At 30.5% G+C, this 13,279-nt stretch overlaps 1 protein-coding gene across 1 annotated transcript in view; it reads left to right on the forward strand.

Annotated features, from left to right (window-relative positions):
• Window positions 1-9,556, forward strand: part of LOC118182253 (glypican-5-like) — a 435,867-nt gene extending 426,311 nt beyond the window's left edge. The window contains exon 7 of the mRNA XM_085825208.1: window positions 5,327-9,556. Within this exon, the coding sequence (XP_085681334.1) occupies window positions 5,327-5,490 (164 nt within the window). The 3' untranslated portion in view covers window positions 5,491-9,556. The remainder of the gene's footprint in view (window positions 1-5,326) is intronic.
• The last annotated feature ends 3,723 nt before the right edge of the window (window positions 9,557-13,279 follow it).

Genomic DNA, 13,279 nt, shown 5'->3' on the forward strand with positions numbered 1-13,279 from the left:
TCGCGTCCCCTACTGCTTGCCAAGGATGGAACACATTTAATTCTAAAATGTCGTAACATCAGTTTGGCGCCCCTGAGATTCTGCGCCCGGGGACAGATGCCCCCCCTCTAGCTACACCCCTGAATACGGCCGAGCGTAGTAATAGCTTAGAGAAAGAGTGTAGCCAATAGGCAAACGCGCGCTAGTCAGAATCTCTAGCTCTCTAAGGAAGTCAGTGGAACTTCGACCTAAGTACCGCTCTTCCTTCATTTGCATTAACTGTGATTTTAAAAACACACTCTGGCAGGAAATTTGTAAGCTGAAATTGGAAGGGACAGGAAAGTAGCTTTAACTAAAGAAAACTGTTAAAAACTTAGGATAAACCTTACAACATGAAGGGTTCGTCTTCTGTTATATCTTCAGGCATATCATCGCATTTCATTTTATCTTTATCATTATTGTTATTTTGGTCCACAAATAAGTAATCATTATTCGTTCTATCTTTCACCAACACCAAACAGCCATCACGATTTCCATTTTTCTTTCGTAAAAGGAATGGCTTTGCATTTGAAACCAGCATTGTGTTTCTTTTCGCGGATTAAACTACATTGCAACTAAAGCAAATGCCATTTACTAAAGCCTTCGATTTTCACTTTAAAATCTCGTCTTCAAATGACTACAGACATCTAATTCTACAAATTCATTCAGGTTGCAAGTGCTCCACAGTAGCATTCTTTTGGACATCTGCATTGAATACAACCCACCCTCTTTCCCAGAATATTTGCTCGCTCAAGCATTAACATATATTGTTCCCCTTACCGCTTGGCAGTGCGGTTTACCATTGTTCGAATAAGTGACCTCAAAAGATAAGAGCATTGCATATGTATCTTTTAGATTTCTTCGTGAAGAATTGGATGCGCGTTAGACAGAGGAATATTGAATTAAAAAGTGTATTGTGATACTATAGATACGCATTATACGCCTGAAAATACGGTAACTTTTCTTTTTTTTTTTTTTTTTTTTGGACTTTGAATACTTTTAGTTTCTCGTATTTCATGTATATTATATTTAATTTGCATAAGAGCCACGACACTCGCCTGTGAGAGCCGAACACGGCTCGCGAGCCGCGCTGTGGCTACCCCTGCTACATGTACTTCCTCCATTACTGTCGTAAGAGCAATAGCAATGTAGTTTTTGAAATAATATAGAGCTGTCGGTAAATATAGCCTGATTACAACGGCTGTAATTTAACCCACTAAAAACGCCGCATGTGGGAAATCCAGCTGTGGAGCATCAGATTGTCAGATTCATTGGGACTTATCCAGCGCGACACGAGATAAAAGCACATTATATGCCAGCATTTTGGCGACCTCAGAAGCCGGATTCTTATAACTCGAAGACGACATACTTTTTTTCCTCTGAATCAAATGGTTCACTTTTAACTGGTACGGTATATGCCACTCCGAAATGGGATGAATCATTTTAAAACTTAGTGCAATACTAATTCCGTTCATAATTTATATCAATGTCTTTCTGTTAAGGAAAAGCTTGAATTAATTACGTGAATAATTTCTGTGTCTTAAATATATAGGGAGCTGATGGCCATGAATTTTTTTCTGATATATTAGTTATTGCTCTGTCCAACGTATCACTAGCAAATAGACTATTAAGTTTATTCTTCTTTTCCGAACTTGCAGAGGGGGAGAAGGGGTTTCGCCTTCCAGTGGAACTAGTTTTAAATTGCTACGAACCCGGATAAACTATCAGACCTTGCGAAATCGTCTGTAAGGAAGGAAATTATTTAAAATATCCTTCGACGATTCTCACTGTCTTAGACCTTTCATATAAATAAATGATCGCCGTTTTCTCCAAGAATATGCAGTTCTTTTTGCGAGAACTCCGAAGTCGAGCGGTAATTTAATTTGAAACGAAAGAGGAGGAAATTAGAAAGTTGTTTTCTCAAATGGCTTCCGTTTAAAGTGCCCGAATCGAATCGAATCGAAAAGGGTTCTTTTATTTGGCTGCGTTTTTTAAAAAAGAGATCTGACGAAGAATAAGTGACGGAAGGTCAAATAACAACGATCAAATCTTAAGTGATCGTTTTCGAGTGCTTCCAATTGCGTATTTTTATTCGTTTTTCGTATCAGTTGCGCCGCATATTTATTTATTTGCGTTGCTTGATGTGTAGAGTCTTGCCATGATCTGTGATTAGTCGATAAAGCGAATTGTCTCGTATCCGCAGTTAGTAGTGAGTAGTGATTGCAGATGATCCTTTTTAAAAAACATTCTGATGTTTATTTTTTCAGTTCCTTCGATTTTCTTATTCTGACAAAATGGAAATAAATGGCACTTCAGGGGGGGGGGGGGAATATAAGCCTCGTGCATAAATCTTGTAATGAAATAAATGCATAGCTTTTATTTCATTAGAAGAATTCATTATTGAAGCCATTCATAGTCTTCAATAATTAAATCTCATTTTTACTTCCTTGTACGAAGTAAAGGAAGTATAGTAATCACGAAAAATTCCGGGTACCATATTTCAACGAAAATATCCATTTTGACCGCTATCGAATGCAATTTAACGACGTTTTTGCGTGCATCTGTACGTATCATGGAGGTAGGAAGTAAGATGGAGTGGCCCTAAACAGGTTCCTCCCGTACCCTGCTCTGAAGCACTGGCGATCCTTACGTGGTGATCAAAACATTGGGTCATTTACCATTAAGTTCAATGGGTTTTGACGCGATCGGATGTAAATGTTTTGTAATTACGTCGTAAATATACATATAAATGTATATATTTTCTTTTTCTGCAACACTTCAGAGTCCTAAGTATATGAAAACAACATATTTTTAAACAACATTTCATTCTGAACGGAATTAAATGCTATACTTTTCACAGAAGAGTTTTCTCAGAATGGTTTAATTTGAATGAAATATTTTCACAAGTTTTCGTTAATTACATTAGAAAAAAAAATTAAGGTAATTTTTAATCGGTTAAAGTACAAAAATTAAGATCAAAGTTTATTGTATTATTAATATTAAAATTATGCATTATTTCTTTTCTATTTATAGAGCTTCTTCCTAAAATACTTTCTTAAATATGACATGATTTTTTTAGCTTCTGAGGCATCTTTTAAATCGAAAAATATAAGTCAATTTATAATTAATGCTCTGTTCGGTTCATTTTAAATTAGAGAATTATTAGAAATTAGCGAAATGCTTTGAATAGTACTTAACTTTCTCTGAACATTTCTGAAAGGGAATAAAATAAGGATTTTATTTTTAATTAACCCAAATAAGTAAAACGTGTAAGCCCAAAGTGATTATTGTTCAGATATATAAAATTAAAACGATGAGTTTAAAATGAGCAGCAGTAAAGCCTCTCCTCTAAAAAATTTTAAAAGGTTCATGTTACAATAATGTATGGATGTGAAAAAAATTTATTTTATTTAAAACATTTTGGAATTTGGAACGTAAAATAAAAGTAGCGAATACTCTATCAAGGGTATCGAAAGAAGTATACAATGTTAAAGGTACCGTAAGGTATTTTTCATTCTTTAAGCACAACATTTTTGTTAAAATCTATATTTTTGTAGTTCAACAGCTTAGTATTTTATAAAACAAATTCATAATCAAAATCCCTGTTGTTAGTTATTGAAAAATAACCAAGATGTGATTTTTGCGTAAATGTCTCTAAACTATACAAATCCATCACACTATGAATGTTTCTTTCATGCGAAAGTGTCCCTTTTTCAATTTGTATGGAATTGTCGTGTGTCGAAATACTATCAGAACACTGTCAAGCGAGCTTCTCAATGTAAACAAAGAACACCCCATCTGGTGACCGAAGCTTGGAAGTAGTGCTTCACTTCTAGTACCGGTCGGCCACTCCTTCCTTTCTTACCTCCATGATACATATGGACAGAATAAAATGCTCTTTTTTCCCCAAAAAAATTATAAAACTTATTTAATATGGATTCAGTAGAGATTTTTTCGTGACAGTATGTGTATGTCACGAATATGTGTACAATAGATACGTATGTATGTATCTCGCATAACTCAAAAACAAGTAGCCTCAGTATGTTCAAATTTTGTATGGACTGGTATAACATGAAGTTGGTGCACCTCACTTTTTGGTTGCAATCACCCACACCCAAAGTGTATAAATATATCCCCTCTTTGTTACCCGCTCAGTGAGTTTAGTGTTTTATTCTTATAAGTTGGTAAATTGTGCATTTTTTGCTTTGAAAGTGATTGAATTCTATTGTTCTTATGTTCCGGTTAAGGTTTTTTTTAATGCCTTTAGTTAATCTGCAGCATTACTTGTAAAATTATCATTCATTTAAAAGTTTAAGTGATGCTAACCCTAACAAGGTAGCCATTTATTTACATTTGAAACTCTTAGTAGAATAGTGAATTAAGTCAGTTTCTGCACTTTCAGTGTCTTTTTGCCGAGTAGGACAAAAAGTAAACATTCGGTTTTAACCACCAAAAAATCTGCTATCTTGTCTGCTGGCCTAATTGCTTGTTTATGCATAGAAACTACAATTTTACTTGTGAAAAAAATATTTTAGCTGTTTTAATTGTATCTGGCATTTTATGTTTTTCTGTATTTTACAAATTTCACTGCAGATGTTTTGAGTTTTTATGTTTTTTTGCATTGCATTCATGTATTTTTTCGAGAAGCAGAAAGTGCTAGAAATATCTCGGTGGTCGGTTAAAAGCTATAAAAGCCCAGAGAGCCATCTACATTCAGTTGCTTAGTTATTGTTGCGATTTGTTTGTTTTGCATGAAATGAGATATCGAAGCTGGCTTTCTCTTTAAATGCGTTTTCTATTCCGTTGTGTTTAACGTTCTTAGGAGTTTTTAATTCCTAACTACTGATTGTACTTTGTGATACTGTGAACTGAGGAAAATTTCAGAACTTTGAAGTGTTACTAAAATAAATTTTATTAACATTATTATTATTTATTAAATAAAATAAATTTTATTAATCTATCAGCGGACTTGTGTACATTCAATCTACTACGAACCCGTGCTCAAGCAACAGTACGTAACGCATCAGAAACACTTAATATCGTACAGAATTTGATGCAAGTTAAAAAATAATTTAGAAATTGATTCGACATCCGAACTGATGAGAAGTTTATGACACTTTGGGAATTTCTAACGAATCTGACGATTACAAAGCTGTGATAGATCAATGTTTACAAGAAACTACTGCGGGAGAATCGGAGTGTATGACATGAAAAAGACTGCATCAAGCAATAATAAACATTTTTGCTAACATTTCCTTTTTTTTAACACATATGTAATTATTAACCACCCTTGTTTTTTTCTCTTCAGGGACAAAACCTAGTGACTTCAACTTTGATATCCGTGATTCAGGAGATGTGAATATCAAAGTCAAGGATAGCAGTGCCATTTCCTTTACCAGTAGTAGTGCCCTAATGTCTGCCATGCTACTAGTCACATTCTTATTTAGGATCACAGGCCTGAGGTCACAGTGACTCTACATGTGAAGTTACGTGAATCACAGTGCCATTTAGAAGATATTCAATATATGTATATGTATGGATGAGTCGGAATATTTAAAAAAAAAAAAAAAAAAAAAAAATGAATAAAATTCAGAAGAATAAAGTGAGAAAGACAGAGAAACTACCTTCTCTTGTGATTTTTGTTTTTCTAAAAGACAGTTTTTTTGAGATTACAGGAAAAGAAATGTCAGCAACTGTTCTACCATATTTTAACATTCTGACTGTGCAACTTCCACAGATGCTGTGCGTTTTATTGTGTTGTGCTTACCAGCCTCTGCATTGGATTGTGATCCTGTCTAAATTTTGCCACACATCAAAATATTCAATTTTTTTTCGATGTAAACGTTGACGCGTTGTATCATATGCTACATTTCTCCATTATCTCTTTCTAATTTGCTTTAGCTTGCTTCGTAGCATTTCAGCATAATAGGAATTAAAAGAAAAGAACTGAATGAGCAAACCCTTTTGCATTCCTTATTTGCTATTTTTATCATTCATGTGTTGCTGTCTGCTTCGTGAATATGTCCTCACGGGAAGTAAGGGAAGAAAATGCAAACTGCACAGTATTACTTTGGATTGAATGAATGAATCCAGTAAATTAAAAGGACTCTTCTTGTAAAGAGACAAAATAGTTGTTAAAATATATGTATTATTAAATGTGATGCAGTTGTACATGGTACGTGGTTTGTAGGATCATTATTATTTGTTTGGGCTGCAAACTCATGACAAATCATTCTGGCATACGATAATATTAACTGTATTCCATCTTGAATTTGTTTGCCATTGGATATCTATGGCATGTTTCTTCCTCTTGTTAAAAATTATTGTTTGAAGTATGGTGACCTTAATAAAAACTCTGGTATTACATGCTTTGTTGAAATTTCCTGTATAAATGATAATTCTTTAATACCTCCATATCTGTCAAGAAGGCTGGGATTTTTGCATAAATCAAGTTTTTAATTAGACAAAGTATGAGTGGGAGAATTAAAAGTTTATGATATAGAACTTTTATTATTTAAACATTTTATTATTAAAAATTTGTAATTTCTCTTGATGTTTATTATACTTTATGGAAACCATAGTTAAATTGATTTTTTTAACAATTTAATTTTATTTCTTAGTTTCTTACAATTTATTTCTTGCAGTTTAATTTATATTATGTGTTTTAACAAAGAATATTTATTAAGTGTTAAATAAGAACATTAAAAAATTATAAAGTATTGATACTGATAAAATTAATAAATTACAATAGTATAAATTATAATAAAATAAATTATGTATTCTTAATGTATTAAAATGTATTTAATTAGCATTAAAACTTCATCTTAATTACTGAAATTATATTTCATGAAGAATATTTTGAGTCGCCATTTATTATATAACTATTCAATTAAGCAAATTAAATTTATATTTAATTTCATATATTTGAATAAATGTCCTACTTGTGAATAAGCCATTTTCATTGTAAATGCAGAGTACTGCTGAAATAATGCTTAAAGAGCAATAATTCATGGAGTTGATTTTATCTTACTTTAAACGTAGTACAGGAATGTATATTATTATCTTATGTAAGTTATTTAATTTGAAGTCATTATACTGATAAAATTAATAAACTACAATAATATATGTTATAATAAAATAAAAAGTATCATATACTATGTAACATTATAAAAATTAATCACAGATTTTATTTTTATTTGGAAACTGTTCTTAATGTAGCTCGTGATACTAATTTATGGATTGATATAAAATCTTTATCAGCTATGTATGCTTAATAAGCAAATGACCTGAATATGAATTTTCAGTCATTATTCTTAAAGTGCATTTTTAAAGTAATTTACATGATACTAAATTGTATCAAATTCAAATTGAGAATTTTTACTCAAAAAAAGAAAAGTAAATTACAGTATTTCCAATTACTCTTTAATCAATTAATGTTCCTGACAAAATTTATTAAATTATAAAATTTGTAATTACTCTTTAATCAGTTATTATTAATGTTCTCGGCAAATGACATCATAGAGGGTATTTAAAGCTTATCATTTAGGAATATTTATCAAAGACATTTCGTTAATACCTTGTCAAAATTATCTATTTTTGAATTAGATATTAAATAATTCATATTTATGATTAACTATTGATACGAATTACATTTGTATAACTGCTGTGATTAACAGACTCTTTTTTAGCTGTGTTATGTACATAATGCAGGTGTACATGTCTTACAATGTGTTTATGATATATGTAAAAAATAAAAAAAAAAAAAAAAAGCTAGTTTCTACTAATGAACATTCTGATTAATTGTATTTTATGTTATTGCACTTCATGAAATGAGTATCTTTGAAAGCAGAAGAGAAAGGTTACATTGTTGTTTTTTCTGTTGCATTAGCATTAAAACTTCATTTTAATTACTGAAATTATATTTCATGAAGAATATTTTGAGTCACCATGTATTATATAACTATTCAATTAAGCAAATTAAATTTATATTTAATTTCATATATTTGAATAAATGTCCTACTTGTGAATAAACCATTTTCATTGTAAATGCGGAGTACTGCTGAAATAATGCTTAAAGAGCAATAATTCATGGAGTTGATTTTATATTACTTTAAACCTGGTACAGGAGTGTATATTATTATTTTATGTCAGTTATTTAATTTGAATGTAAAAAGCAGCTAAACTGCTTAAGTCATTACTTTAAATGCATGTTTAAATAATTAAAAAGAATATGCTAATAGAGTAAATAAATTTGTGCATGCTGAATATTTTTAATACATTTTTAACTGAAATGATACTTATTTAAGGAACTTAGTTTTTATTAAAGCTTGGCTTGAATCGAATTTAAAATACACTATTATCTTTTTTTTTTATGCATTTTTACATCAATCACATTATATTTCATTGTTCCATTAAATATTTGTTTATGAGCACACTTTTCACATAGTGGTCATTTCATGCATTGAATATATCTTACATCATGTGTAATATGTTAACATGCATAAATGAAAGATTTATTTTTTGAGATAAAACTTTTTAATGTCACAGTATATTAAATATTAATTTATATATACTAAGTATATATTGGAAATTTTATGTGTATTAATATTAATTTGGACTATAATATAATTTTATAATTTGATAAAGTATTAGTCAGTCTCAGATAATTTAATAATAAAATAAATTATGATGATTATGTAATGGGTGACTGTTGTATACTTAATAACTCTGTTAGTAGATGCAGTTCTTTTACAGAGAACCAACAAAAGTGAAATTAAAAAACTCTTTGTTAATCTACAAATCTTTTAAAAACATTTTTGATTGTGCATGATTTCTTCATTAAATTCATCAAGTAACAAAAAATAAAGTATTTTTACAGCATTTATGAAAGCCACTTAAAAGGAATTTACATTGTCTTGGTGAAAGGCTATAACTGGAATATATTTAGGATTTTATTTTATTTTATATTTTTTTATTATTATTATTATTTACTTTATATTCTAATTTTAGTGTTAAAATGTATAGAAAATATGTAATATGTTATTTTTACAGCAAAAAGAAATAAGTAATTTTTGTAATGTTTCTAATGTGAAATAAAATAAAACTTTAATTTTATTAAAATATAAATGAACAGTTATCGATGGTGGATAGACGGGGAAAAAATATAGAAACTAATAATAAAAAATTCCTAATTGAAAATTATGCTTTGATCTGAAGTTCTGAAAAATTGACACTACATTCGTTTGTAGACGTAAATACTGAAACTGATAATAAATGTATAATAAAGTTATTTCAAGGAAATTCCCATGTTGCTAATTATTGAACTTAAAAATTTTTGTTTTGTGGAAATGTGACCTTCCTCTTCTGCATGATTTTTAATACGTTTATCTCGAAATGTTTGACTGCGTCAGAACATTTGTGATTGCATAAATAGCATTGAGAAAGCCTGGAATGGCTTTGCATTTTACGTATTATGTTTAAAATTCACCCTTCACTTTATGCCTTTAGTGAATAATAAAGATTAATTCAGTTAACCTAACTGTGTCTTGATTCATTCGAGAGAGAAATTATTTATTTACTGTTAAAAATATCGATTTTTAGCCTTCAAAGAGATCTAAAACAAAATTAACTCATTAAAAAAAGTGCATGTGTGTGTGAGCGAAAGTAAGTGATATGACTGGTAGACAGTGCAGCCAGAATTTAATTTGCGAATCTTAAAAATTATGATTAAGAGGAAAAAGAATATATAAGTATTGTAGAGACATTAGGTATTTTTTGGGAGCAGGCAAGATGAAAAATGAGCAAACACCTTCGTCAGGAATCGAACCACGGACTTCTGAAATACCGGCCCAACGTGCAGAACCACGAAGGCATGGTAGGGAGGCGGGAGAAATACCTTATAGTATCATTGATAATCAACTCAAACAATGTCAGTATTAACTGCTGGTTAGCTGTACTAGATATCACTTTAATGTTACAAAATATGAACTGAATTATCATGTGAAAAACAAAATTAAGCATGTGACACACATTATCTTTAACATTACCTGATAATGAGTGTAGCACCTCCTATCCTTTATATTCGAGAATTGCTACAGCTGTGTACTTAGGATGATTCCTCGTGTTTTCCAAGCCCTTATTATTTTTCGGTTCACTATAAACGGAACATCACTTTTTAAATTGCTGCCATCTAATATTATAGCCCTGTATTATATTTACATCACTTTTTAAATTGCTGCCATCAAATTTTATAGCCCTGTATTATATTTACATCATTTTTTAAATTGCTGCCATCAAATATTATAGCCCTGTATTATTTTTAGAGAAATTAAACAATGAAGAATCTGCATAAATGTATGTTTCTTGCACTATGGTATCTAGAGCCATCAAATTTTGAATAACATATTCCTCCACCCCAATATGAGCACCTGGAAGTCTGAATTTGGAATCTATTTTCTATTTCTGATTTTGTAAAACTTTTTAACTTTTTTTTTTTTTTTTTTTTTTTTTGGTATGTGTGTGTTAATAAAAAAAGAATTGAATTTGTATACATATATATATATATTGTTGTTTACTAAAAAAAGTACAAGATATTTTTATTTTTTGTCAATAAAATATTGCTTAGGTGCTTTAAAAAAAAAGAAAAGAAAAGAAAATCAATCCTCTTCATTTTATTAATTTGATACTAAATGAGAAGGAATTTTATCGAATATACATATAGTGTATTTTATTTCAGATATTCTCAGTCCAAATGAAGTATGTTAACATTTCGTATTGTTTTCCCCTTAAAAATTTTTCTATTGTTAATATATTTATTGCTTTTGTGAAAATAACTCATTTCATTGGTTCTTCAAATATAACTTTTCTCGCTAATAAGCATTTCGGTAATTCATGAAAATTAACAAGTTCTCTTATTTGAATGAATTTTATATTTTTTAAATTAAAGTTGTTGATTTCAGCTTATGAATTCTACAGATCACTTTTATTTATATATTATATTTTATTTTGTATTTTTGGAGGGCTTTATCAAAAACCAAATTTAAATTCAAATGGAAAAGAAATGTGTCAATGTGAACGTCAAAATTAAACAAAGAAGTAACCTCTATTTAGCTTAGGTCTTGTGTAAAACTTTATCGATTAAAAAGCCATCAGGCACAGGCAGCGGCGAACCTATAGTTTTGAAGCACGGAAATCTCCTTGGAGTTCCCATATTGAAATGTACCATTATCCTTTACATTATGTACGTTCACAGGGTTCGTTCAGATTTGTAGTAAATAATGACGACACTTGATGAAGTATCGAAACACACTTTATTGGCCAGTATTGTCAGGACAGTTCCAAAACACATTTTTACAGTCATTGATGAACTACTATAAACACGCTGACACGATCAGTGACACAGCCTCCAGGTTATCAGGCTATCACGGTGGAGACAGCTTCACGGCAAAGCACTAGAGTACAGCTCACAACTCCACTTGGTCGTTCTCGGAACTCCACGTACTCTCGAGACTCTCTATGCTACAACTCACGATGCACTCGACAACACACAGAGCACAGCTCCCGACTCTTCGGTTCAGTCATTCCCAAAGCTCAACACACTCTCTCGACGATGCAATAACTATGATACACTAAGAGACTCTTTGATGCACTCGACGACCCACTCGGCACTCGCTGGCTGGCTGTCAACTTGATCGTCTCTGCACAGACTAAACTAAATGAGAGACACTCACACTCGATACTAACTGCAGACCAGCAGGGTTATATAGTTTTTGGCTTGTGTTCGAGAACATTCTGGGCTAAACCAGTAAGAATTCGTTCCAGAAGATTCTCTACCCGTCCATGGCAAATCGTCAATTTTGTCGCCAAATGGGCGATTTCTCGCCAAATGTGGCAACCCTGCATTCCCTTGTTATTTGATGGCAACCCTAAACCTTCTTTGCGAGGAAGTTATCTCACCGCGCCTATACATTTCGTAACAATATAATTAAGATTATTTGGAAAACAAAAAAAGAGCTTACGATTGATTACACTCTAACAGATAAACATTTATTTAAAAAAGCTTATTTATGTGCTATTTTTTATGTTTCAGAAAGAGTTTCTAACTTTTCTTTCAACAAAAAATGCTAGAATTGCTTTTTTGCAAGAGATTTCACTTCTTAAAATATTTTTATAGCTTCATTAAAATTACTGTTTTTAGTTACTGCATTTTTCAATGGAAAGGATTGCCAAACAGTTAGGTCTTAATTAATTTCAACCCCAAAATTGATGAAATTACTGGTTTTTCAATTTTTTGCTAAAACATTGCCTTACTGCACTGAGTATAAATTTTGAAACAATCTGACAATCATAAATAGTACAAAAAGGGTTTTAAAAACTTAGACAGCCCTTTACAGTTACTAGATAAATATTACACCAACCTAATATGTGTATTATCAATCAGTATTTATTTCTTTTACATCTTAATTGTTTTAATTACTTATTTAAAATCAGTGTAGAAGAAGAGAAATGTAATTAGATATCACTGCTACTAACAGCAAACTCTGTTTAAATAAATAAACTGATTTATTTTTAATTCTAAGTGAAATTCGAAAAAAAAGTTTCCCCCCTACTTTTGAAGTGGCAATGTCCCCCCCCCCTTTTATACTTATTTTAGCAAATATCTATATGTGTACTTTTCAGTAAGTTTTGTTATGCTTTTTGAAAAATTGAAATTATTTGCGGTACTTGCATCTTATAATTTTTCTTGCAGTGTTTCTGGTCAGAAAAGGTTTTAAATAAAAGCTTGTAATTTTTACTAACCAGTTGAATATTAATAGATTTTATTTTAGATATAGGTATACAAAACTGCGTTTTCTTAATCTGCTTTTCTTCAATAAAACCTTCTACTTAATGCCCTAATACTTACACGAATATGGACTAAGTTATTTAATACTTGTTAAAGTTATAAAATGAATAAAAATGAGGATGGATTTTGAAAATATTGCAAAGAAAAATTGTTAGAATAGAAAATGTAATTGAAGTTTTACCTCTCGAAAACTCTCCTTATCTGTTTTTACCTCTCGAAAACTAAATCGTTAATTGTAGAATCGATCCTTAAAATTATTCGAAGCATTCTAATAAATGCAATAAAATAATTTCGATACAATAAAAAGATTTGAAAAACATTGCAAATTGTAGAAGGAAGACATGTTAATTGTTAAATTTTTCTTAAAAACTGTAATTTAAAAAATATTACCGGCAAAAATTTTTTTCACCTTAAAAC

This window comes from Stegodyphus dumicola, chromosome 10, assembly GCF_044657685.1.
Source record: "Stegodyphus dumicola isolate Sdum_Otavi_A_Nest chromosome 10, ASM4465768v1".
NCBI lineage: Eukaryota > Metazoa > Arthropoda > Arachnida > Araneae > Eresidae > Stegodyphus > Stegodyphus dumicola.